This window comes from Aquarana catesbeiana, linkage group LG09, assembly GCF_042186555.1.
Source record: "Aquarana catesbeiana isolate 2022-GZ linkage group LG09, ASM4218655v1, whole genome shotgun sequence".
Taxonomy (NCBI): domain Eukaryota; kingdom Metazoa; phylum Chordata; class Amphibia; order Anura; family Ranidae; genus Aquarana; species Aquarana catesbeiana.
In genome coordinates this window covers 121,820,521-121,847,994 of record NC_133332.1, presented here as the reverse complement: position 1 = coordinate 121,847,994, position 27,474 = coordinate 121,820,521, and the positions used below count along the sequence as shown (strand labels likewise).

The following is a 27,474-nucleotide window of genomic DNA, read 5'->3' as shown; positions in this document are numbered from 1 at the left end:
TCCTAGTGTCTAAAAGAAGGAAATCAAAATAACTAAATATAGTTTTTTAAACCTCTGATTTGCTTAGTTTTTTGGGGGAATTTCAGACCCACAGAAATTCTGATGTGCCCATAAAGCACAAAATCCCACCACCAATTTTGCCCATCCCTCACTTTTTCATTATTTCCCCCTTTTTTATCCTAGACTATACTGGATGGACTTGTGTCTTTTTTCAACCTGACTAACTATGTAACTATGTATCATTGTTGTCAGGGGAGGTATAAGTGTACATGGCTACATGTTCTTTAATGCTGAACTACAGGCAAGTAAAAAAAAAAAAAAAAAAAACATCGGCTTTTGTTTTGATATCCCCATTTTATAATTTTATAATCCTCTGTACAATAGAACTTTATAGAGGAAACTAATCAGAACTATATTTCTTTGCACAGGCATGCTTACAGGAGGGTAAAGCACAGGGATGACACCACCAATGTCAGTACTTTTTTGTTGTATCACAGGGTGGAGCTGTTCCTGGGGCTGTCTTTAACTGCAAAGAAAAAAAACATTTAAAAAAGGTGCAATGACTTTGAGTGTTGTCTCAAATATATGTTAAAAAAGAGTAAATTGTGCGCTTACAAGAGGATTCATGAAATCATGCTTATTATCGGTCTGGCATTATGGTAGCAATAATCCACCTTACTTCTGAGAATAATGGTCTCCAGGTTCTCCATCCCGAACTGGAAATCAGCACAGGAACTTCAACAGATCGGCCAAATAGTTACAAATGGGGGGAATCCTAGAGTAAGACACCAGCAGAGTGCACCCGCTTAATGCATTATAAAACATAACACTTTAAAGGTAGAAGCATAAAATGCACTCAAAGATGTTCGTAAAAGTGCTGCATAACACTTGACCCTGTGTGATTTTTAAAGTCCTCCTCCTTTCTGTGGTCAGTGGTGGGGATGAAGTACAGCCACTGGGAATGAGCAGCAGAGGACCCGCTTCCTAATGGTACCTATGGCATCCTTGTTGTCAGGTATGGACCTTACAGAGCAGGAAAGGGTCCACTTCTGGGTGCCTGTATCCTTGACAGTGTGTTGCAGAGGTGCTACTCCTTTCTCAAACCAGTGGAAGTGTGTGCAGGTGCCAGCTATAAATATTAAAACAAAATTACATGAGTGATATTATAACCACTGAGGATAAAATGTTAAAGTGGCTGGGATGCTGAAATACATGCAGAGTTGACATTAAGAGAAACAAATTTCATACTATAAATATAATGCAGTACATGCTTAACATATAATAAATCACAAGGAACAAAGAAATCAAAATAAATTAATTTCTATAGGTAATAATAAAAAGCTAAATGTGAACACTGAAAAAAGGCTAAAGAGGATGCAAAAAAAAGATAAACCATAAGATAATAGTTCATGAAAAATTAAACAAAAATAAATGCTCATTCTCTTATTTTATCAGTTAATTTTTTATAAAGTGTTTTATAATGCACTAGGCTCGTGTGCTTTGCTTATCCATTGTCTCACCTCAGAGTTCCCCCTGATTGTGACTGATTTGTAGGAGTTCCTCCACTGATTCTAAGTTCTGCATGCAGACCAATATTGTTACAAGCAAGGTGAATTATTGCTACCATCGTGCCGGAATGATGATGAGCGCAGTTTTATTTATACTTTTCTGAGTGTATGATTGACTTTTTATATTCCAGTATTTTTTATTAAAGTTTCAAGTAACAAACCGTCTCCCTTGTCAAGGGAAAGGATAACAAAATAACAGAATAGGCACTATTTTGAGCACGGTTAAGACACATTACATCAATGTGAAAAAGTCTTGTGCGTAAACCCTCTAAGGTAGGGATATGCAATTAGCGGACCTCCAGCTGTTGCAGAACTACAAGTCCCATGAAGCATAAAAGACCCTGACAGCCACAAGCATGACACTCTGAGGCAGAGGCATGCTGGGACTTGTAGTTTTGCAACAGCTGGGGGTCCGCTAATTGCATATCCCTGCTCTAGGGGTATATACCTAAGAATCGATAGGCAGTTAAGCGGTAAAGTTAAATATTGGATCGAGTAATAGTCAATTAAAGGTACAAAATGGTTTCCACATTCAGAAGTGTAAATGTACCAAGTGACTAAAGAAATTACAAGTAATAGTAAAAAAATTGTGGCCAGAAAGAAAGAAGGGAAAGAGAAGTAAAGCATCATTGAGGGGATCCCTGGAGCAAACTACACCCTATCAAGTGAATCCATGACTGTCACGTTTTATCAAATTTCGATTGAATATTGGTTAGAATAGACGATAATTTATTGTTGATCATTTTCCAGTTTAGTTTATGCTTAAAGTGGTTGTAAAGGCTCAAATTTTTTACCTTAATGAATTCTATGCATCAATGTAAAAAAACCTTCTGTGAGCAGCTCCCTCCCAGCCCCGCCCTAATACTTGAAAAATGGAAAAAATACAGCCCTAAGTGAACAATACAAATAAGATAAAGAACAGCAGCAGATCAATATGAGATACACATATATACAAATAGAAATAATGAAAAGGGAGCTGCGCTAACAATAATGGAAAAAATGTTGTGTTAAAACCATAAGTTTGTTACCATTAGAATTCAAATAAAGTGCATAAATCTTGAAATAACATTCAACACTACAAAGGAAATAATGTGAATTAGTCCATATGTCATAATCACAAGTGTAGAATCTTGGTATAATCAGTGACGACACCAAAAAAACTTGTGCACCTCCACCATATAAAATGCGTGCTTACCAGAGGCAAGCTAACATGGGCTTGCGGCTGTTAACCTCGCCAAGGCCTTGATCCAGGGGAAATAGAAAGGGGACTTCTAGACACTTGACCTGATGGGGCAGGAACACACAGCAAACAGCCAGGGAGATTCGATATTCGATTATTCAATGGTCACGATGAGGACCAGGAGATAACCCAGAAAAGAGGAGCTCACCATAGTGTAAATCATATAAAAAACATTTATTAAAGTTTAAAAGTTGCACTTGTCTTGCATACACACGGTCACACAAATGTTGGCCAACATTTCCGAATGTGAGAACGTGGTGACGTACAACACATACAACGAGTCGATAAAAAGGAAGTTCAATAGCCAGTGTGACACCCTTTGGGCTCCTTCTGCTAATCTCGTGTTAGTAGAAGTTTGGTGAGAGACGATTCGCGTTTTCAGCCTCGTGCTTTTCAGTTCATTTCTGCTTTTCAGTGTGTGCTTGTAGGTTTGTATCTGTTCTTCAGTGCGTGTTGTCAGTTCGTTCCTGTCTTTCAGTGCATTCTATTTATAGTTTTTCTGATTTTCAGATCGTTCTTCTCAGGTTCTTTCTGATTTTCAGTGCGTTCTGTCAGTTCGTTCTGAGCAGCCGACCGTTTTCTAGCCATGTTGCGGTTAAGTACTCGTTGTAGAGTTAGTGCTGTTAGGCTTGGTGTTGGAGTTATTGCTTTGACCCAAGTCCAGTCCATGAACAGGGGGAGGAGGAGTTCATGGACCAAGAATTGGTTATTTAATCGTGACCAATTCTCTCATATGCCTTTGCTGCGGGACCTCCAGGAGAATAATCTTAACGATTTCAGGAACTATCTCCGGATGACGGACCCCGTCTTTCACTGTCTGTTGGCTTTGCTGTCCCCCTATATTACCAAGCAGGACACCTGCATGCGGCAAGCCATCACTCCCGAGCAAAGTCTCGTCACCCCCTTGCGCTACTTGGCGATGGGGAGAAGTCTCCAGGATATCAAGTTCATGACTGGGATCTCCCCCCAGGCTCTGGGAATCATTATTCCAGAGACCAGTTCTACCATCATTCAGGTCCTGCAGAAGGACTATATTAAGGTATGTTTTATCCTTTAACATCACATGCTATGTATTTAATGTTTGCTAATGTATTGTATTTATTTCATCATTCCCTAATTACCATGATTGTAATATGCTGTGAATGTCCTCATGCATGCTGTAGGCTTTTAATGCTCCTTTTTATTCCTTCGAGCATATTTGCGTTCACTAACCTCCCCAGCATGCTATCCTGGGCCCATACACACCTAGCCTAGTCACTTAACAATGTATTTTGTCAGCTCCATTGTAGTGCTTACCATAAACTTCCCCTAAAATGTGTCCAAATGTTATTGTTTTCCTTAAATTCAGGCAGAGTGCAAGAGGCTTTTTTTGGGGGCCCAAACTCATTTGGAACCCTCCCTCCCCCCAACCACTAAGTCAACCGATACCAATATCTGCTGACTTTGCCAAACCCATACACACTATACCTACCTTTTTTGTGTTCAGATTTCTGGATGAATTCACCAAAGCATGTAGTGCAAGGGCCTGCCTGAATACTTTCAAATGGTACTGTTTAAAGTTTTGTTCTATTATCTTGATAGGTAATTGCAGAATGTAAAAATGTGCTTCAATTTGGACAGTGTGTATTCATATTTTTGGATTAAGACACTTCTTACCTGTCCAGTGGGCTTCCAATAGTGTAAGTAAGGAGGGGCTGGCCAAAGTAACACACAGTATGCATTCAACTCTCAATTAAGTGGAGAGGGTTACCTTCCCAAAACATCTACCCCCACACCCTAAAATTTTTCCAATGGGCCATCAGTGGGGGTGAGGAATCTGATAAGTTGACCTTATACTTTTGTCTTTAAATACTCATTTCAATAACTTTATACTTATGTTGGCCAAGAATGTTTGTGTCTAATCTGCTTGCAATGTTATGTGCAAAAGTACTAATTTTTTTATCATGTTTTTACTCCACAGTTTTCTTCCAACCCACAGGAATGGCAGATTGTGGCCTCCCAATGCGCCCAGCAGTGGGACTTTCCCAACTGCGGTGGTGGGAGAGATGGGAAGCACGTCCGTATTGTCCCACACCCCAACTCGGGTCATATTACTACGACTACAAGAGGTACAGTAGTATAGTGATGTTGGTGGTGGTGTCGGCGACTTACGAGTTCCTCTATCTGGACTTGAGGAAGAATGGCCGTATGTCAGATGGTGGAGTCATCGCACAGACCGAATTTTACAGGCTTCTCCAGAATGGCAGCTTGGGCTTGCCACCTCCAGCAGATAACGTGGTGGGCTTCCTGTTTGTTTTTGTGGCAAATGAGGCATTTGCATTGGGGGACCATCTGATGAGGCCATTCCCCATGAGGACCCTCACCCCGGAGCAGAGGATTTTTAACTACCGGCTGGCCAGAGCCAAAAGTGTGGTCGAGAACGCCTTTGGTATAATGGCCAGCCGGTTTCGGCTATTCCAAACCGAATGGCCAAATGCAAACCGAACCACATAATTTTAAGCTGCTGCATTCTACATAATTTTCTGCGTAAGAATGCAGCCAACTATCTGGCCTCAGTTGCGACTGAGGCCGACTCACTGGCAGAAACAATGACGGCGCTTGAAACTGGCCATCCTGGCTTGCCCCCCCCAAAGCGCCTGTGAAGTATGGCAAAGCTATGTGGAGTACTTTGTGGGTAGGGGGGCAATTGATATCCCAGAGAATCTTTAAGCTCTTCCAAATAAATTTGTTGTGAAAAACTAAACTCATGTTTCATTTGATTTACTGCTTGTGTTTCTTATCTGTCTCCTAGGTTCTCCAATGGCCTTTTACTTTTGGCCATTTTCTTCAGTAGTGCAAACGTAACTTATTTGATACATGAGGTGACAATCTCTTCTTCAGCTAACTATTATGTTGTGCTGTGGGTCTGCTACACACACACAATGTTTTTGTTGTTAATGTATGTAATGCATTAATGATAAAAATAATCATCCTTTTCAACTCCATGAATTAATTGCTTGGAGTCCCTAAAATGGCCTGTTGGGTCAAATTTTAGAGCACAGTGGGGGTTATTTACTAAAGGCAAATCCACTTTGCACTGCTGTAGATCCGAGGGGGACATGCAAGGAAAATAAAAAACAGCATTTTAGCTTGCACATGATTGGATAATAAAATCAGCAGAGCTTTCCCCTCATTTCAGATCTACCCCTCAGATTTACAGCGACCACACTTCCAAGTGCACTTTCAGTGCAATTTCAAGTGCACTTTGCACTTGTAGTTTGCACTTGTAGTGCAAAGTGGATTTGCCTTTCATAAATAACCCCCAGTGTGTCAACGTGCTATTTGCCATCATGGGATATCAATGTACGTGTTTTGTGGGTGCAACCCCTTCCTCAAAAATAAAGTAGGTGAGAGGAAGGGTTTGCACCCCCAAAAAACGTCCATTGATCCCCCATGATGGGAGCTAGCACATGTTGACACACTGGGCGTTATTTCAGAAAGGACAATGCACTTGCATTGCACTTGTAGTGCAAAATGTTTTTTTCTTTTATGAAATAAGCCACAGTGTGTCAACATGTGCTAGTTCCCATCATGGGGGATTAATGGACGTGTTTCGGGGGTGCAACCCCTTCCTCTCACCTACTTTATTTTCGAGGAAGGGGTTGCCCCATGATGGCAGATAGCACAGGTTGACACACTGTGTGCATCTTCAAAATTTGGCTTTGCAATTAAAAATTTTTAAATAACAACAAAATTTACATTTTTTTTTGTGTTTAGATTTTGCATAAAACATCAGTGACGTTGCTCAGTCTTTTTTGAACATCATTGATGTTTTGCTTCAGCTTTTCTAAATCCTTATTGCACACCATGATCTCACTGATGAGGACTTGTGCACTTGCACTGCTGAAGTGAGTTTCTTCTTCCACAGCATCCACATCCTTAGGTTGTGTTTTGAGTTCCCCTTCTTCAGGAGGTGTGGGGTTCTGGTGTCCTCAGATGTCCCGATTCTTTTCTCCCCTATGTGAATACAAAAAAGGTATACTTAACAGACAGATATTTGAGGCGAAAAATAGTAATATGAAACATTGCTTGGAAGTGTCGTCCAATTGTCTGTTTTGGCAGAGTTCCAAGCTGAAGACATGATTTTTTCCCTTTCAAAAGATGGAATACTTACCTGTTTTGTACAAGTTTCACACATGGAGAGACCCCTAGTATCCACTGGAGCACCTGCGTGGGACACCATAAAAAGGTTGTTATGGTGTCCTACACTAGTGCTCCTGTGTCCAGATATGTAAACAGCTGCTGAGTGTCCTCTCCTTACACTGAATCAAGTTGGCATTTCATTCTAGTTTCAAACACATCTAGGCAACAATGTAATAAACTTCTTTTAATCCAAAAAGGCATGAACAAATGTAGTTAACCTGCATCTGCCAAAAACATTGTATTAGTGGTCGAACGAACGATGTTTAATACGAACGATTACTGTGCCCATGAACCTCAAACTTGGCATTTTCAACTGTACAACAGCAAAGAAAAGCACATGGACCAGCACGAAAGTACCAATAATAATAGGAACACATTACAAATACTTTATCGTACATCATGGGACACAGAGCCTAAGTAATAACTTAATGGGTTATGGGCCACCTTCAGGTGATGGACACTGGTATACCCAATACAGGAAGTTAACGCCCCTATATAACCCCTTCTCCTTCCAGGAGCACCTCAGTTTTTTCACCAGTTTCTAAGGTGTTGGTCACTAGTGAAGTTGTGCTCTGAGGAGCTCCAGGAGGGATCCATGCTGGATTTAAATTCCTCCACAGACCAGATCCATCCAAGCCACTGAGCCACAGAATGGTACCTGGGCCTCGCATAGAAGAACAAGGTTAGAACAAGGTTTTGCCTGTAAGCCTCTTTTTGAGGGCTGGACCCCAGGAACCAGGACTCTTTGTGGTCATGCTACATTACCTAAAGTTGCTCCTGAGGGGTCCTATACAGGTCCAAAGGAGTTGAACCCCTATAATAGAGACCCAGTCTTTGAAGGTTTACTAACGCAGCCCGTCATGATGGGTGAAGTTTGAATCTGTCTGTTTTCAGCAGTACCCTGCAGCGAGGAAAAGGGAAGAAGCTTAGGAACTGTAAAAAGTCCACCTATGCCTTTTTCTTCCATTTGAAAAACATTTGTAATGCCTTAAAATCTCCACTAGATGGAGGAAAGATAACATACCTTGGGAGGTTGCTTTTCAGCAGCTCTGTGTCCAGCTATAAACAGCGTGTGTGTGTCCCAGCAGCAGGAGGGGGTTCTTAATTGAACAAAGGTGTTCCTCTCCCCCTGGGGGAACTAAGGGGCTGGGGGTACAGCATATTGTTAATACTGGCTCCTGTTTAAAACACTAAGTGTTACAGAATACTAAGCCTACTGCTGAGAAAACTCCCCCCCCCCCTCAGAGGGGTGCGGTGGCGGCTTCCTATGAGTATTACTCAAATGACTCACATTTTGTTGTCAGACTGCCAGTTAAATAAGCCTTGTGCCCCAGTCTCATATATTTCAAAGACCGCTTGCATATAGAAAGCATAGACAGAGTTCTTAAGCGGCAGATGGCGATCACAGATCTTCCTTTTCATGCCATGCCGTCCGTGCGCACGGACTAAGGTTCATTTTTTTTAAACGGAGGAGGGCGGGTACTGGAAGGGGCGTGGCTTAAGGCAGGCGGCGCTGTGTGCAGGAATCGGCTTACACGTGGCACACAGCGCACAGCTGAGGACGCCAATCAGTCTTACACCTGAAGTTTGTCATAAAACAGATGATCTCATTTTCAGAAGATCTCTCAAGAGCAACTGAAGAGAAGAAGTCTGTCACACAGAACACAGGAGCGCTGAGGCACGTAAGGGATGTATACGGGCATTTCCAGTACAGGAAATACAATTGGTTCTCAGCACCAAAAGCTGATTTTTATGGTGGCATTGTTTTGCTAGCTATTACTCAGCAAGTAGTATATTTTTTCTTAAAGTGCCTCTGCTTTTGTGCTTAGCACTATGACTTTCTGAGCTACCACAAAGGTACCAAAAATTACACACCCAGGTGCGGTGCTAGGTACACCAGTCATGCCTCCACACGTCATCCTCTCCCGAGATACCAGATATGGCAAGCCAGGGTGAGTCATTGGAATCAATTGGTGGTGCAACTGCTTCTCACACTTCAGCCCCTGTATACATAGTTACATAGTTAGTAAGGTTGAATAAAGACACCAGTCCATCCAGTTCAACCTGAGTGAGTGTGTGTCTACAACCCTGACCCTTGTTCCTAACCCTGTACATCGCACACTCACATCAGTCCCTACCCTCAATCAAAGGTCCCCATTCATATACTAGGGCCAATTTTGGACAGAAGCCAATTCACCTACCAGCATGTCTTTGGAGTGTGGGAGGAACCTGGAGTACCCGGAGGAAACCCACGCAGCCACAGGGAGAACATGCAAACTCCAGGCAGGTAGTGTCGTGGTTGGGATTCGAACCAGCGACCCTTTTTACTGCTAGGCGAGAGTGCTAACCACTGCACCACTGTGCCGCCCTCATATACGTGACTGAAGATGCATTTTCCTCTGCCCTGCAGGGCCTAGAAGGAAGATTAGGGGCTTTAATTGCATCCTCCATCCAAATGGATAGAGAGCGTGCTAGATCCCCCTCCCCCACCTAAAACCCTTTACCAAAGGGATAGTGGGTACAGGATGAGGTATTACCCTTAGGCGATCACAAGTAAAAACAAACCGGTTTTTCTTCTGTGGAGGAAACCACAGTTGATGAACCTTTTTCAACTTTGCAATCTGAGAGATTGCTAGTACAAACTCTTACGGAGATGGTTCGTTTTGCTTTCATGCTACCCCTAACAGAGTCAGCTGAAAGTTCGGTTTCTTCCTTGGGTTCTTTAAAACCTTAACAGCCTTTTCATGCGTTTCTGATACATGCATTACTAGAAAAGCTTATTTATGCTGAATGGGATCACCCGGATAAGCATTTCCTCCCTCCAAAGAGATTCTCAGTTCTCTATCCCATGGAGGAGAAATTCATCAAAAGATGGAATGTACCAGCAGTTGACGCTGTGATTTCCAGTGTGAATAAAAGTTTAACTTGTCCAGTAGACAATGCACAAATGCTTAAAGATCCAACAGATAAAAAGTTGGAATTCCTGTTAAAATCCTTTTTCCTTGGCAGGGGCCGTTACTCAGCCTGCAGTTGCTGCAATAGGCATCTGTCAGTCCCTAAAGGACCAGTTCAAAGAGGCCCTTAAGGAGGTCCCTGCACAACAGGCCTGTGAGCTGGCCGAACTACCAAAGGCGCTATGTTTTGCCATAGACGCTATGAAAGACTCTATTCACCAGGCGCCCTGCCTTGCGCTTGTGCTAGTACACATGCGTAGGACCCTTTGGTTAAAAAATTGGTCAGCCGAAGCACCTTGCAAAAGGCTTCTAACTAGTTTCCCTTTTCATGGGGAGCGACTATTTGGGGATGATTTGGATGAATACATCCAAACGATTTCTAGTGGGAAGAGTACTCTTTTACCAGTAAAAAGAAAGTATAAACGTCCTTAGTTTAAACTGACTTTTTCTCCTGCGCCAGGGGCATCCGCCTCTAGGCAGTGGCGACGGCCTCTGCCGTCAGACTCTAGAGGCAAACCTCAGGGTCAGGCCCAGGCACAAAAGAAGACCTGGGGCCGGAAATCTGCAAAGCAGAATACTAAAGTCTCATCATGAAGAGGCGCCCCCCCCCTCGCAAGAGTGGGGGCAAGACTTCAGCAATACTCAGAAGTCTGACAAAAGGAAATTCAGGACACATGGGTCATCTCCACGGTGTCTCTAGGATACAAACCAGAATTTCGGGAGTTTCCACCGTCTCGTTTTCTGAGATCAAACATTCCCAACGATCCAGGGAAAAGGCAATCTCCGTTTCAAGTATTAGACCGATTATTGGCTCAGGGGATGATCATACAGATCCCCACAATAGAGCAAGGTTTGGAGTTTTATTCAAACCTGTTTATGGTACCAAAACCAAATGGAGATGTCAGACCCATTCTAGATCTTAAGAATGTAAATTAGTTCCTGAAAATCCGCTCCTTTCGCATGGAGTCGATCAGGTCAGTAGTTTCTATCCTACAAGGAAGAGAACTTCTGGCGTCCATCGACATCAGGGATGCATATCTGCATGTCCCTCTATTTCCCGCTCACCACAGGTTTCTGAGATTCGAAGTAGAACAGCAGCACTTTCAGTTTGTAGCCTTGCCCTTCGGGCTAGCTACAGCACCCTGGGTGTTCACAAAAGTGCTGGACCCACCTTTAGCCAGGTTAAGGGCACGGGGCATAACAGTTTTGGCGTACCTAGACGATCTATTGCTAATAGACTACTTAAGTCGCCAGCAGTTATTGTGAGGACATGCTTAAGCTGAAAAGGATTGTCTAAAGATAAAAATACAAAATTGAAGTAAGTTACCTTTAGGACATCAGTGCGGTAGAATCAAAAATATACTTCAATTGCATCCACAGTGATAACTGGAGTAATTCACTTTAATAAATGGGAGGTAAAGAGTGGAAAAAAGGAAATGACACCAGACATATGAATGGCGGCCCCCAGATTTAGTAGGGCAAAACCAAGATGGGCCAAATGCTGGGGTATATATCAAATGAAGGGACCTGAAAAGATCACTGTGGATGCAATTGAAGGATATTATTGATTCTTTCCGCACTGATGTCCTAAAGGTAACCTTACCTCAATTTTTTATTTTTATCTTTAGACAATCCTTTTCAGCGTAATTAATTCCTAACATAATTTTCATTCTTATGTGCTGGTTTTTTCCTTACCAGAAAAGACTCCTCAATTGATAATCTTTGTCCTTCTCTGCAAATGTTTTTCTGAGGTTCCTGTATGAGAAGAGGCAATCCAGGGGATGCACATTTAAAACCCTCTGACTCTCAACCCTGAGTCATATTTATTTATTGAGACAATCTTAGGGTAAGGTTCATTTATTCTCCTGTAGCCTCACAGTCATTATTGTTATTTGCCCTTCTCTGTGCCCTATAATGTGATAATAATTATAATTTTTTCTATTCTGCCATGTTTTTGTATTATATTCAAACAATTGATGTTTGCCTTTTCTATGGACCTATTTATACTTAAACATGAGTATTTTTATGTGATTTATAGTATAATACGATGCCACACCCAAAGTCTCCGGAAGAAGCTCCGCTGAGCTAAACATGTTGAGAAAGTGGTATTGTTCATGCATCATGTCTCATTGAATTTTATGAACTTTTGTATTAGTCTTTGTCTCATGTGTTTTTTTTAAACATTGTGTAATAAAATTCAGTTTTATTCAATATAGTTGATGAATTGATAATCCCAAATTATTTACACAGCACCTTTAAAGTCCCGAGGTTTGTTACCTCTAGCCCCTCATTGTTCTTTTCATTTATTAAATTGGCATGTGGTGTTTTTCCTTTGGTCTCCTCCTTTACATCCTTCATGAAGTTAGTCAACCTTGTGTTCAGGACAAGGGATCCACTCGCATGCGGAACAGAAGCATTGGTGACCCCGTGGGATCAGTTCTCACTGATCTATGCATTCCCCCCTATACAGTTGCTGCCACAACTTCTTTGCAGGATCAAGCTGGAAAGAAAGCCGGTAATTCTGGTAGCACCAGCATGGCCCAGAAGGTCATGGTATGCAGAAATCGTAAAGATGGCAGTGGAGGATCCATGGTGCCTTCCACTAAGGCCAGACCTGCTCGCACAGGGGCCGATATTCCATCCTACTTTACGAACACTAAATTTAACGGCTTGGCTATTGAAACCCACATTCTGAAGAAACAAACGTGGGCTTTCCGGGTCAGTTATCACTACTTTGATTAATGCAAGGAAGCCAGCTTTCAGAACTATATATTATAGAGTTTGGAGGGCTTATGTTTCCTGGTGTGAATCCAAGGGTTGGCACCCTCGGAGATATATCATAGGAAGAATTCTTGCCTTTCTACAGTTAGGGGTAGAAATGAAGTTGGCCTTGAGTACTATTAAGGGCCAAGTCTCAGCCTTATTGATCTTATTTCAAAGACTGCTTGCTACGCATTCTTTAGTCCGGGGTTTTATGCAAGGGGTGATGCGGATCAATCCGCCAGTTAAATCACCTTTGAGCCCTTGGGACTTGAATTTAGTTTTGTCAGTATTACAAAAACAGCCATTTGAACTGATACAGTATATTCCCTTAATCCTACTGACAAGGAAGCTGGTGTTCTTTGTTGCTATATCCTCAGCAAGGAGGGTTTCGGAATTGGCTGCTGTTTCTTGCCATATTTGATTATTCATGAGGACAGAGTGGTGTTACGCCCTTGTCCAGACTTTTTGCCAAAAGTAGTGTCAGGTTTTCACGTGAACCAAGATAATGTCCTGCCATCATTTTTTTCCAAAACCATGTTCCAGGGAAGAGAAGTCACTACATTGTCTTGATGTGGTGAGAGCAGTGAAAATCTATTTAATGACAACTGCTCAGATTAGAAAGACTGATGTTTTATTTATTCTGCCAGAGGGTCCTAAAAAAGGACAGGCAGCGTCAAAATCCACTGTCGCTAAGTGGATTCGGCAAATTATAATTCAGAGTTATGATTTAAGGGAAAAGATTCCTCCTTTTCAAGTCAAAGAGCACTCTACCAGGTCGGTTAGTGTTTCTTGAGCAGTGCGTCACTAGGCCTCCATGGCTCAGATCAGCAAGGCCGCAACTTGGTCTTCAGTACATACATTCACAAAATTTTATCAGGTGGATGTAAGGAGGTATGAGAATATCACCTCTGACGTAAGTGATGACAGAAACACGTTGGGGCGTTGCTACGCAGCTATCTACAGGGTCGGCTTATCCTCGTCTGTCCTTTCTGGAAACACCGCGGGAACGGTGAGAGGTTAGAGAGGAATGCACGACTGACATAGTATTGATGTTACATGCCCCTATATTATGCAAACATTGTGAGTGTTTTTTTGTGAGATAATTTTAAATTAATACATAATTGTTGTACTGGATTACGCTATGTAGATTTTTTTTTTATCTATTGCTTGCAATGAGCAAAATACAGATGAAAAATGTCCAGTGAACAGCAATTTATCCCTTTGATAAGCATGTTAATCAGCAGGGTCTGGTAAGTGGATTACCTACAGGGCTGTGGCACAAGTGGTGTTGTGATGGAGACTTGGGATCACTGCTAATATTTTCTTCCACGATCATCTAGTTTATACTCACCTGCCTTTTATTAATGCACTGAGTGGATCACCATTTGATACTTTGTTTAAGTGGACTCTTAAGCAATTTCATTGATGTTTTTAAATATTTGCTATTTTTGCATTAGCGCTGCTAATGTTTTAGAAATTTTTCTTTGACATATATTTGATGCATCTCGTTTTAGTATAGCAGCTGCTGACTATTGTTTTATCAATATTTTCTCTGTGTGCGCTGAGGGAGGGATACTGAACATAGTTTTTTTTATCTCTCATTCTTTGATATCACCTTCGGGTGCAGTGTGCTGCAGGCAGCAGTTGAAGTCCTCAGATCTGGGGGTACCCTGCGGGTTGTCTATCCCTACCCTCAAATAGCATTGCTATGGGACGTCCCATTACGTTATTACTTATGCCGCGTACACACGGTCGGACTTTCCGGCATACTTGGTCCGGCGGACCAGAGTGTGCCGGACAATCCGCCCGTGTGTGGGCGGCGGCGGACTTTTCCGGCGGACTTCTTCCCAAAAGCCCGCCGGACCTAGATTTGAAACAAGTTTTAAATCTTTCCGTAGGACTCAGTTTCGGGCGGAAAGTCCGCTCGTGTGTGTGCTGGTCCGACGGAAAGCCCGCTCGTGTGTAGGCTGGTCCGACGGACCAGATACGACGCGAGGGCAGGGTATTGCATCTCGCGCTCTCTGCAATAGGAAAAACAAATTTTCCTATTGCGGTGAGCGCGGTGCATGCCAGGCCCTTAGGTCTGGTATGGATTATAAAGGGAACCCCGCTACGCCGAAAAAACGGCGTGGGGTCCCCCCTAAAATCCATACCAGACCCCCGATCCGAGCACGCAGCCTGGCCGGTCAGGAAAGGGGGTGGGGACGAGCGAGCGCACCCCCCCTCCTGAACCGTACCAGGCCGCATGCCCTCAACATGGGGGGTGGGTGCTTTGGGGGAGGGGGGCGCCCTGCGGGGCCCCCCCACCCCAAAGCACCTTGTCCCCATGTTGATGAGGACAAGGGCCTCTTCCCGACAACCCTGGCCGTTGGTTGTCGGGGTCTGCGGGCGGGGGGCTTATCGGAATCCGGGAGCCCCTTTTAATAAGGGGGCCCCCAGATCCCGGCCCCCCACCCTATGTGAATGAGTATGGGGTACATGGTACCCCTACCCATTCACCTAGGGAAAAAGTGTAAGTAATAAAACACACTACACAGGTTTTTAAAATATTTTATTAAACAGCTCCGGGGGGGGGGATCTTCCTCCGGCTTCGGGGGTCTTCTTCCGGCTTCGGGGGTCCCTCCGCTTCATCTTCTCCCGGCGTCCGGTTGGTTCTTCTCCGCTCTCTTCTCCCGGTGTTCCTGTTCTTCGGCCGGCTCCTCTGCTGTCTTCAAGTAGCTCTCTTGCCAGCAGAGGTCCGGACTTCTGGGCTTCTGGGCTTCTTGTCTTCTCTTCCCCAGATGTTGACACGACGCTCTCTCCTGCTGGACTGCTCTCCGAGGGCTGCGTTGTGACTTATATAGGCGGAGACCCCGCCCCCTTTTGATGTCACAGTCCCTGGGCATGCTGGGACTGTGACGTTTTAGGGGGTGTGGTCAACATCACCCAGTGACCACGCCCCCTAAAACGTCACAGTCCCAGCATGCCCAGGGACTGTGACATCAAAAGGGGGCGGGGTCTCCGCCTATATAAGTCACAACGCAGTCCTCGGAGAGCAGTCCAGCAGGAGAGAGCGTCGTGTCAACATCTGGGGAAGAGAAGCCCAGAAGCCCAGAAGCCCAGAAGTCCGGACCTCTGCTGGCAAGAGAGCTACTTGAAGACAGCAGAGGAGCCGGCCGAAGAACAGGAACACCGGGAGAAGAGAGCGGAGAAGAACCAACCGGACGCCGGGAGAAGATGAAGCGGAGGGACCCCCGAAGCCGGAAGAAGACCCCCGAAGCCGGAGGAAGATCCCCCCCCCCCGGAGCTGTTTAATAAAATATTTTAAAAACCTGTGTAGTGTGTTTTATTACTTACACTTTTTCCCTAGGTGAATGGGTAGGGGTACCATGTACCCCATACTCATTCACATAGGGTGGGGGGGCCGGGATCTGGGAGCCCCCTTATTAAAGGGGGCTCCCAGATTCCGATAAGCCCCCGCCCGCAGACCCCGACAACCAACGGCCAGGGTTGTCGGGAAGAGGCCCTTGTCCTCATCAACATGGGGACAAGGTGCTTTGGGGTGGGGGGGCCCCGCAGGGCGCCCCCCTCCCCCAAAGCACCCACCCCCCATGTTGAGGGCATGCGGCCTGGTACGGTTCAGGAGGGGGGGGCGCTCGCTCGTCCCCACCCCCTTTCCTGACCGGCCAGGCTGCGTGCTCGGATCGTGGTCTGGTATGGATTTTAGGGGGGGACCCCACGCCGTTTTTTCGGCGTAGGGGGTTCCCTTTATAATCCATACCAGACCTAAGGGCCTGGTATGCCCCGCGACGGAGCTCGCAAGGTGTCAATCTCGCCGATAAAAGCGGCAAGATTGACATCCTTTTCTAGTCCCGTCGCACCTGAGTCACGTTCAAAATGAACGGACTTGTCCGTGTGTGGGCAAATCCGTTCATTCTGAAAGTCCGCCGGAACTCCGGCGAAAGTCCGTCGGAAAGACGGGCGGACTTAGCCCGCCGGAAAGTCCGGGTGTGTGTGGGCAAGTCCGTCCGTTTTAAAGTCCGGCGCACCTGGCGGACAAAGTCCGTCGGAAAGTGTGCCGGACCAAGTAGGATAGAAAGTCCGACCGTGTGTACGCGGCATTAGGCTCTGTGTCCCATGATGTACGATAAAGAAAATAGGATTTTTATAACAGCTTACCTGTAAAATCCTTTTCTTGGAGTAAATCATGGGACACAGAGGTCCCCCCCTCTTTTTTTGGGTTTAAGTATATTGCTTTGCTACAGAAACTGAGGTGCTCCTAGAAGGAGGAGGGGTTATATAGGGGAGTGAACTTCCTGTATTGGGTATACCAGTGTCCATCACCTGAAGATGGCCCATAACCCATTAAGTTATTACTTAGGCTCTGTGTCCCATGATGAACTCCAAGAAAAGGATTTTACAGGTAAGCTGTTATAAAAATCCTATTTTTTAGCAGCACTTTCCTGATCTTCCTATACTGATCCTGCTTGCTCAATTTCAGCTCTGACCAGCGTTTCTTCAATTGCTTCTTGGATCGTCGTACCCCAAAAGTCCTTTGCAGACTTCTCACAACTTTAGTCGTGATCTTGGCCTTTCTCACATTTGGGTTTCTGTACGGTCCATGCATCCCATCATAGTCTGCTCTCTTCAAGATGTCCACCATCTCTTCAAAGGACATATATGAGGCCTTATATCTCCTCCTGGATCTAGAACTGCCTTGCTCCAGGCTTTCCTCGTCATTGCTGCTCGCAGCACACACCTGCTGTGTCTCCGCCATGTGCTCTCCCACTGCATGAAAGAGAAGAGGTAGGGAATACACTAGAAAGGACAGGGGCAGAGTTTGACGCATGCACAGTGTATATAAAGCATGCGTCATACGTACGATCTGTGTGTGGAGGACGGAGGATCGTAAGCGCCGATCGTACAAACGAAGGTACAATTGTAACTTGGGGCATTAGTGGTTAGTGGCCTATACTGCTTATAGATTGAGGCCTATATTGGGACAAGATTAGGATAGTTTAGCCTGACATTAGGGTTTGTCTTGTGTTGTCTTGCAGCCAAAATGGTGGATAAATTCACTGACCCTGACTTCCTGCCCAAATTCCTAGACGTGTACAGGGAGCAGCCGTGTCTCTGGCAAGTCCAAAACAGGGACTACTCGAACAAGCAAAAGAGGAAGGCAGCGCTGGATAAACTGTTAGAATTGGGGAAGCCTGTTTATCCCATGGCAGACATCAACTATTTTAAGGCCAAAATTGGAATCCTGAGGAGCACATATAATAGGGAGCGCAAGAAGGTCCAGGATTCCCAGAGATCCGGAGCAGCAGCAGATGACTTGTATGTCCCCAGGCTGTGGTAATACGACAGACTGCATTTTTTGTCAGACCAGACGGAACCCAGGACATCACAATCTACACTTCCTTCAACACTTCCTTCCACATCAGCTGAGGTTCCTGAAGTCCAACCTGGGCCTTCCACCCAGGAAGATGTGGAGGAGCTCAGCTTGAGCCATGTATAGCATTGTTGAACATATTTCTTGTCAAAAATTGAATTATGTTAACTAGATGTTTTTGATCACTACTTTCTGATTTAACAAAGTGGTTTACATATCAATAGACAGTAGTAGCCAAAAATGATTTGGACAAGAATTAAAAATGCTGGGGTCAGAAGGATAGTCTTTTCTATTTGGTAACATTCAATTTGCAACAGTCATGAGCTCAAAATTGTGTGTGATTGATGACCAAAAAACTAAAACTATGTACCATTTTCATACACAGGAAAGTCTCAGCCAGGAGAAGGCCATATCAAGCAACCTGAAGGAATCCCAGGTTCCTCCCCTCCGCCCTCCAACCAAAAGGACCAGGAAGGCAAGGAACCTGGAGGAGTCAGCGACTGTTTTCCTTAGCCAGGCTACTGCAGCACTTAACACGACCCCTGGTGGCCACGAGGCATTTGGCTGTGTCACAGCAAGCAAGCTCGAAAACATGGAGGAGGGCCAACGCACAATCTGTGAGTAAATCATTCTGCAGGCCCTAAACAAGGGACGAGGGGCGAACTAAAAACTCAAAGCCACCTGTGTGAGTTGGACCATACTCCTCCAGCAACACCACCAATACCACAGCCACCCAACCCACCGCAGCAGCATGGAAGGAAGCGTGGAAGGAAGTGTTGAGAGTGATAGCCTGGGTTTGGTGTGGTCTGGTAAAAAACGCAGACTGTTGTAAGACCAAAGCCTCGGGACATATATGTCATCTGCTGCTGCTCCCAAGCTCTTGGAGTCCTGGACCGTATTGTGCTCCCTATTAAATGGACTCCTCAGGTTACCAATTTTGACAGTCAAATAATTGATGTCTGCCCTGGGGTACAAAGTCTTCACCAATTCCAAGAGGAAGGCAACTCCAGCGTTGCCTTCCTCTTTATTTCGTTCTGACCTTGTGCTTCCTATTAAATTTTAAATGTTATTTTTGACAAATACTTGGCTATGTGTTTTACTTCAAAAAGGACAGTTTGTGAGTAGGCAGGTACATTTCAAAAATACAATGTCAAATTAACAAGGGACACCAACATAGTTGTATCTTTGATGTTAAAAAATACAAGCTTATAGTGGTGTTGTGGTAACTTGTCATACAAAACGAAAAAAAAAATTATGGAGATCACTAGAAAAAGAAAAAAAAAAAAATATGGAGATCACTAGAAAAAAAAAATTATTCTGGAGATCACGAGAAATAATAAAAAATCCATTTGTCAGAACTGTGTGAATATCAGCAGCAAAGCAACTTCATTATTCTAGCATTATAAAGAAGAAAAGAATGCGCTGCATTGAGAGATTTCATAATTTGCCTCGTGACAAATATGATATCTCCATTACGAATGCTAGTTTTACAAGACCGAGCGCTTCCGGCTCGTACTTGATTCCGAGCATGCGTGAACTTTAGTGCGTGGACTTGTGTACACACAATATTTCCAACAGTTTTGTTGGCGGAAAATTTGAGAACCTGCTAGCAAACATTTGTTGGCGGGAAGTCCGAAAGCAAATGTTCGATGGAGCATACACACAGTCAGACTTTTAACCAACAAACTCATATCCAACATTTCCCGTCGGAAATTCCGACCGTGTGTACGTGGCATTACGCTTATTTTTTTTTTTTCAGTTTGGCCTCTATGAAAGATGATTTGATGGTAGAGAAAAATTTCAGTGATGGGCATATGCAGGCTATTCTGAAAATATTCAAGAGAATAGGGTTTGGTGCAGTGTAGGAAGTCTCCTGTCCTATTAAATAGAGGAGCAAGAGGTGTATGAAGAAAATGTAGACCTTTGGTATACTTAAATCTGTCCCAGATCGTAAATATATAGGAGAGAGATGGGAGCAAAATAGGAGGTTGCAACCTGTTAGGGAGCCATACCAATGATTGAAGAGGAACTCTAGGGCTAGCCAATGCCTCAAAATCTACCCAGTGTGGTGTATATTTGCCAGATATGATTGGAACCAGACAAGCTATTCGTGCAGCTTGTAAATAGGTTGAAAACTTAGGAACACCCAGTCCTCCATGAGTCTTGGGTGTGTATAAAGTAGATTTGTTCAGTCTAGGTATTTTAGTAAGCCAAATTAATTTTAGATTGTAGTAATGTAAGAACTCTGCTAGGACTTGCCAAAGGTAACATTCTAAAATATTATAAGATTCAGGGGAGGAGGGTCATTTTCACAGAGTGTATCCTTGCTAACCATGATAAAGACATAGCCAACAATTTTTGGAAGTCGGTAATCCGTTATCTGAAAAGGGGGAGGGGGGGTTGTTTTCTTTATAAAGAGTGTCCATTACTGGTATGAGATAAACTCCCAAATATGGTAGTGATTTAGAAATTAGCTTTGATCAAAGAGCTAAGGGACACGGGCAGATTGATAAACAGGACATTGTCTGCGAATAAGGCACACTTGTGCTCTTGGGTTCCACTGAGAATCCCTTTGATATCAGGATCAGCATGAATGGTTAATTCTTTTTATATTTTTCTAGTATGTTTTGAGACAACACTTCCACCCTTTTCACTTGTTCTGTTGCTCATTACAGTTGAAGTTTTTTCTCGACCATTTTCGGAGCAAAAAAACTTTGTTCACCAATAGTAAATCTGTTTGGGTTCTATAAATTTGGAATTGCCCTACATTTGCATTATTGGACTTCTAGTATAGTGTCTTGAAGTAGAACTATAGGCAAAAAGTTTTTTTTTAATTTAATATTGGACAGAGTAAGGGAGAGTTATAACCCCTGTCAGTTTTTTTTTGCCATCTATGTCTCATTGGTTAGATTTTACCTCTGCCATAGTCAAAACAAGAAGTGAGAGGAACTCCCTGCAAATTAACTGAATCCCTTGGGGCCCTCCAGATCACCAGAAGTAGTTTTCCCATTGGAGGTGTTTGCCTCTATTACTTTTCTGGGGATAACACAAAAATTGGAATTTTCTTTTACTTTCGCTTTCAATAATGATGTTAAACAGGACAGATAGAGATGGTGAATTTCCCTAATGGGGGACAGACCGCAATAAATACTTAACAGGTGGTCTAATCCCTCTGCACTCTACTTCAAAACTAAAAAATAGTTTTGCCTTTAGTTACATTTTAAGTTCTTTCGTTCTAATATTGTGTGCCAATACAAACACACATACTCACCTCTATGCTGCAGATCAGTATGATGCTTCAGCTGGCCCATGTCCGCTCTGAAACTGAGAACTCAGCGATCACATGATCGATCAGCTCTCTGGCTGCTCAGATTGGAGAACAGTGACTGTAAGTCACTGCTATCCTCTCTGCACATCCAGCATGCACTGGGGCGCCATTGAGTGGGGGGGGGGGCTTCGCAGTTGGCTCCGGCATGTGTTGAAAGGCAGAGACAGATGTCAGTAAGGCAGCAGGGTGGATTCTGACAATATTGGCCACAAGAGAAGTATGGCCAAAAAAAGGAAAAAGGTTTGGCCATACTTCTCTTTACTACAGTGCAATATCAGAACCTGACTGTACTGTTCACCAGATGTGTATTGATCTCAAAACTGGCTGAACAGGGTTCCAAATTGTTTGTCAGGTACAATACCTAACTTACTGTATGCACTTCGGCTATGTTTAGATGTTTACTGGGAGTTTAACTTTGACCCCTGGGACACAGAATTGTCATTGACACTTTTCTCAATATGCTTGCCATTTGTAAGCATCAGGATATGATACTATGATTTACTCATTTCCTTAACAATATGTAATTGTAATGATTTCTTTTGTGTACTTTTCATGCACTCTTTCCATATCTGTTGTATTAACAAATATAACAGATATGTGTTTGCCGATGCATCTATGGTGCTGTACAAGGAAGGGTTAAATAAATGAAGGTTTCCAAGTTTGCAAAACTAAGATAGATTTTATCTTCCTATTTCCTGTGTCTGTTACAAAACAAAAGTCTCTCTGAAGCAGTAGATCTGCGGGTACAGAAATACTTGTTTAAACAACGAGGTGCATTCTTTACAGATGCACCTGCAAGTATAGACAAAATGACTGCGGTACAGATTTATTAAAGATGGAAGAAAAAAGTAACACTTGTAGTATTTGCACCAAGTTTTTCAAATCTTGGTTTTATATGTGCTGTTTTTATAAACATTTATGATACGGTATAGTTTGCTGATTATCAAATCTTACACATATTCATGCAAAAAAAAAAAAATCTCAGGCATCTGTGGACCTACTCACTAGAAAGATATTAAAGACTACATTTTTATTCCATGCTGGCAATGCTTCTGTGTCTCAGATCATTTTCTAATTCTACCTTTTTGCTCCCCTGCTGTTTTTATACCCATTGCTTATGAAATCTATATGCCAGGTTCAAGTGATATATGGCTCTTTTATAGAAACCATTCAGATTTTTCTAGTATAAAGAAAAGAGTGAAAGAAGAAATATGGTTCCTGTGTATGATACATATGCTTTTCTGAATTGGTCCCCAAATAGAAGCATTTTTAAATAGTTAAAGCCCTAAAATGTATTCCCACTATATGTATAACATACCTAGCCCCTTCCTAAACATACAAAGCAGGGAGCGCATGAAAAGCACTTAAAAAGGTAACAGGCAAAATTATAAATATTTTTTTTAAGTTATGCTTTGTTAATGGTAACAAATATAAAGAAGGTGCTATCCCAATTTAGCTGCAAAGTGGAAATACACTTTAATATAATACGCACTAAACATGCATCACCTAATTTGTATCTTGCAAATTTATCTTTCTTAAAGTGATTGTAAATAATTGCCTTGTAAAACAACCCATTCCGTTTAAAATAGGTAGACAAAACATTTGTATATGGTGTGACAGAATGAGGCTCTGTCCCTATGGAAATTGGATCAAAATGGACACAGAGTCTGCATATCGGCGGACTGCAGCACTAGAGAACATAGCTTTAAAACTGAGAACTGCTTTGGCAGCTTTCTCCGGATTTGCTATTTCCGGATGGGACTCTGTAGTTTGGAGATCCCTAAGAGTCTTGGGTGGGATGGGATCTTCAACCCTGTGTCCGGGTCTTGTGGATAGCCAGCAGTTTGTGTGCCCAGGTGCACACAGTCCATATAACGAGGGACTTGTGAGAGCAGTAAGTTGAGGAAGGTGGAGTGTGAGCAGCTTGCTGCTGTTTAAAGACAGACCTGTGTCTGAAAAGCTGTCTGCACTGTTTGAGACTACATCCCTGGTGGGCGGGGGGGGGGGCGACTTCTTGTCTGAAGGACCGGGAAGGTGGGGATGGCTACAAGGGCCTGAGAGACCAGAGGAGGGTCTGGGAGAGCTGAGGTGGCTAGGGAGCCCAAGGGGACAGAAGAAAGTTCCAAAGTCTTCGGGACAGTGAGTAATCCCAGGGAGCTGGAGAATCCAGTTGAGGCCAGGAGTAGGACAGTTCAACAAGATAAGGCAAAGTAAGCCTAGGAGCCAGGTAGATTGGAATTTTCTCATTTGTTGGAGAAGAACCCCCTGTGTGGGAAGTCCTATGTATAAACTTTTTTATTTTGTTTTTTTCATTTAATAAATGTGGGCTACCAGGCCCTTAACTAAAAGCACCTGTCTGATGTGGAAAAAGGCAAATACTTTTGAGCTAAACACCCCCAATATGACAATGGATATAAAAAAAAATTATAAATACCTTTTTTTTCCATTTTTTTTTATAAGTGATCCCATTCCCTCTGTTTTCAGCTGCATAAGAGCTTGAGGGGAGGAGAAGCAACAGTACACTGATTTTCCCAGTGAATGACTGTGCAGGGGAAGCATGTCAGGACAAGTTCCCAGCATAGTTGAACGGACCACGGTGTGTTCTTCTGCTTAGTGTGGTCAGTTTTTAACAGAAAAGCAGAGGGACTGGCAAGAGCACCAGGGATTTCACACAAAGGAAGCAATATAAACAGAAGCGGATCATTTTTCACACAAGTACATGGTCCAGCAGACACATATCAGGAATATGAAATGTTGGGGTAACAAGCACTTTAATTGTACATTACAGGACACAGGAGTATACAAAAACATTGGGTTAGGCTGCTGCTTTGAGGTGATTTTAACACGGTCAGTCAAGATCTATGAGGATACTAGTATCTTTCGGTGAACTGATGCCTTCTCTCTGCTCCGAAAGAAGCAAAAAAATTCCTATTTTTCATTTGATTTTATCAAAATTGCTGCAGAGCCACTACTACTCAGCTTTTGGAAAGAGTTTGTATCACCACAGGGTGGCACTGTGGATACAGTTATAGTAAGAATATGCCATGTCCTAACTATATTGGAATACTAATTTGGAAAAATATAATGGGCCTTGTAGGCACTACAAGACACAAAGTTAACTGCTACATCTGAAATGCTTTCACAACCATACAGGATACATAAGAATTGGTGGTGTGATTTATGTGTATTAGGCAATATTTTTATTGTGATTACTTTTAAGGATTGTGTTTTTCTACTTTATAGGCAAGAAGTAATTTTTTTTTCTTAAAGTCCATGATATTATTCCAAATTAGTACTACTCAGCTTTGTCCTGGGGGGCTGTACCTGAACCCTGCCAGTAAGAAGTAGAGCCAGCTTTAATGTTGCCCTGTGTGCATTGGACTTTGCATCAGGCACTCACCTAGGCACATAGTGGAACAGGGCTGTGGACCACCTATCCAAGGAGCTCTTTTCCTGTATACCCCTTACTGGGTATGACTAATGGGAAGGTGAAGACTGTAGGATAGGGGCATGTCTCTTAGAACCCTACCTTTCTACATGGTGGGTAAGTTGTCAGACCACCACTGCAATAAGTCAGGGCTGCAGCCCTATCTGGGAACTTGAAGGTGTTGGACTGTCTCCCCTAATGTGTTACCCAAGATTCGTCAGCTGACGACTTGATTTGCAGCACAACTACTAAAGTTCTTTTGTTTATCAAGAGAGGACATTTCTGCTATGATGGTTGAGTTTATGGGGAAGCTTTCAGCTTTGCTGGCATCTTCAAACCGCAAAAGCTGCAAGTGAGCCCCCTCATCCTCTCCTCCAGAGTCCATCTCTGATCTTCCTCTAGTTGCATCTGTGTATTCTGATGAGGAAGAAGGAGATTGTACCTTTTCCAGTTCTGAGGATTCGGTAAACAGAGAGTTTCTCTGACATCTCCAAAACTTAAGGATACTGTTTTGATCCTTATCGAAGCAGTGTGCACATGCCTTGATTTAGAGCAGCTTGCTGTGCCAAAAGTCACTAGCCAGGGATCTCTAAAAATGCATTGGCCTGCACATTCACTGTTATAGCCGATCTTGTATAGTGACTGGTCTCTTCCTGAAAAGAGCTTCGCTCTTATGTAATTGTTTTCCCTTGCAGGCCCTGCCGTGCTACCTGCTGTTATGACCATGTCCATCTGCCAAACTCTAGCCTTTTGGTTCAAGACCATGTCTCAGGATCTCGATCAATACCAGTTGTTCCTTCTGTCCTCCAATGACAAGAGTTCCTGCCCATGGCCCTGTGTTATTGGATCTACAATTCCACCAAGGAAGAGAGGCTCCAGGATTTCTATTCAAACTTGTACACTGTCCCCAAGGCAAAGTAGTCAGCTACCCCATTCTGATTCCAAAGTTTCTCAACACCTTTTTCTTTCCTCTGTGAACAACAAAATTGCTTACCTACATATCCTCATCTTCTCGGCACATCAATGCTCACTCATCGCCTTTCGCTTTGGTCTGGCAACTGCGCCTCAGATTTTACTCAAGCCCCTGTGCTAGCTTTCCTATGTTCTCAGGACATCCCAATAGTGGGTTGCATGGTTGATGTTCTTTTGAAGGAACAATTGACTCTGGCTCTGTTAGTCAATGCCAAACAGACTGTGCGGACTCTACAGAGATTTGCTTGGATCCTAAATCTCTAGAAATCAACATGAGCGCCATCTCATTGCTTGAAGTGTTTCGGCCTGATCCTGGAAACAGTCACGTCCTAGTTTTGGCTTCCTCAAGACAAACTCTTGTCTCTAGGTCAATTCCACTCCAGACTGTTGCAACTCAACATTCTGGCATTGTAGGACAAAAGGGTGCAGTCTCTGCATGGTTCTATATGCCTGAGCAGCAGAACCCTGTTTGTCCTGGCATGGTAAGTCACCCATTCAGTGTTGGAATCAGGAAAATCCTTCCTCCTAGTGGTTTAGAAGGTGCTCAGGGTGAATACCAGCATAGGGGGCTTAGGAGGCTTTTTGGGAGTCCTCTTGGTACAAGGGACTTTGTCATCAGAGAATACACCTTTCCCAACCAACATACTGGAGCTCAAAATTATTTGATTCACCCCCTATCCCTGGACCTCTCATGTGTGAGGTCATCTGACCAGGATTCAGTCGAGCAACACTAGGCAGTGGCTTACATGAACAATCTGGAAGCAATCCGCAGTATGACTCAAAGAAAAGTGGACCTACTGGCTTGGGTGGAACTTCATGTTCCAGCATTGACCGCTGTGTACATCCCAGGTGTGGAAAATTGGCTGGCGGACATCCTCAGTCATCACTGTCTGGACTCCAGAGAGTGGTGCCTTCACCCCAAGGTGTTTCAAGACTTCTGTTGCAGGTGGGGAACACCACACATGAACCTCCTAGCCTCCAAGTTCTACAGCAAACTGAGCAGCCTTTGCAGTAGATGCTCTGGCATCTCTGTGGGATCAGTTCAACTTGACCTACGACTTTCACCCACTGAGGCTTCTTCCTTGCTTGTTCTGCAGGATCGAGATTGAGAGCATCCCCATGATTCTGATGGCACCAAACTGGCTCAGGAGGATGTGGTGCTTGAACTACTTCAGACTCCTGGAAGACTCCCTGGGGGCCTTCCCAGATCGTTTAAATCTTCTGTCCCAAGAGCCGATTTACAATCCTGCTTCTCAGTTGCTGACTTTGATGGCCTGGTAGTTGAAGTCTAAGTCCAGATTTGTCCATCCCTAGCTTTTAAAGGCTAGAACATTGACTTTCTGCAAAACCATTACATTTAAACAGCATGTTTTTCCTGGTACAAGGCAAGGAAGTTCAATCCCAGGAAGTTCTCTGTTGGACCAATCATATCGTTAGTCCAGGCTAGTCTAAATCTACATTTGGCCTTGGGTACAATCAAAGGTCGAATCTCAGTCTAAAGGGTTCTATTCAGAGACTGCTTGCCTCTCACTCCTCAATAAAGGCCTTCGTACAAAGTGTTGCTCATATTGTTCATCCTGTGTGATCCCCAGTGACTCAGTGGGATCCTAATTGTATTGTGTGGTTCTTCAGAAACCGCCCTTTGAACCTATTAGGGCTATTCCCCTGT

At 43.6% G+C, this 27,474-nt stretch overlaps 1 protein-coding gene across 3 annotated transcripts in view; it reads left to right on the top strand.

Moving 5' to 3' along the window:
* ARHGEF6 (Rac/Cdc42 guanine nucleotide exchange factor 6) overlaps positions 1 to 27,474 on the top strand; it is a 219,371-nt gene that overhangs the window by 178,840 nt on the left and 13,057 nt on the right. The window contains exon 20 of one of the 3 annotated variants that reach the window (XM_073599230.1): positions 18,464 to 19,158. The exons of the other annotated variants lie outside the window; for them this stretch is intronic. Coding sequence (XP_073455331.1) covers positions 18,464 to 18,591 — 128 coding nt within the window. The 3' untranslated portion in view covers positions 18,592 to 19,158. Of the gene's footprint in view, positions 1 to 18,463; positions 19,159 to 27,474 lie in introns of those variants that run through there. 3 annotated transcript variants of the gene reach the window in all.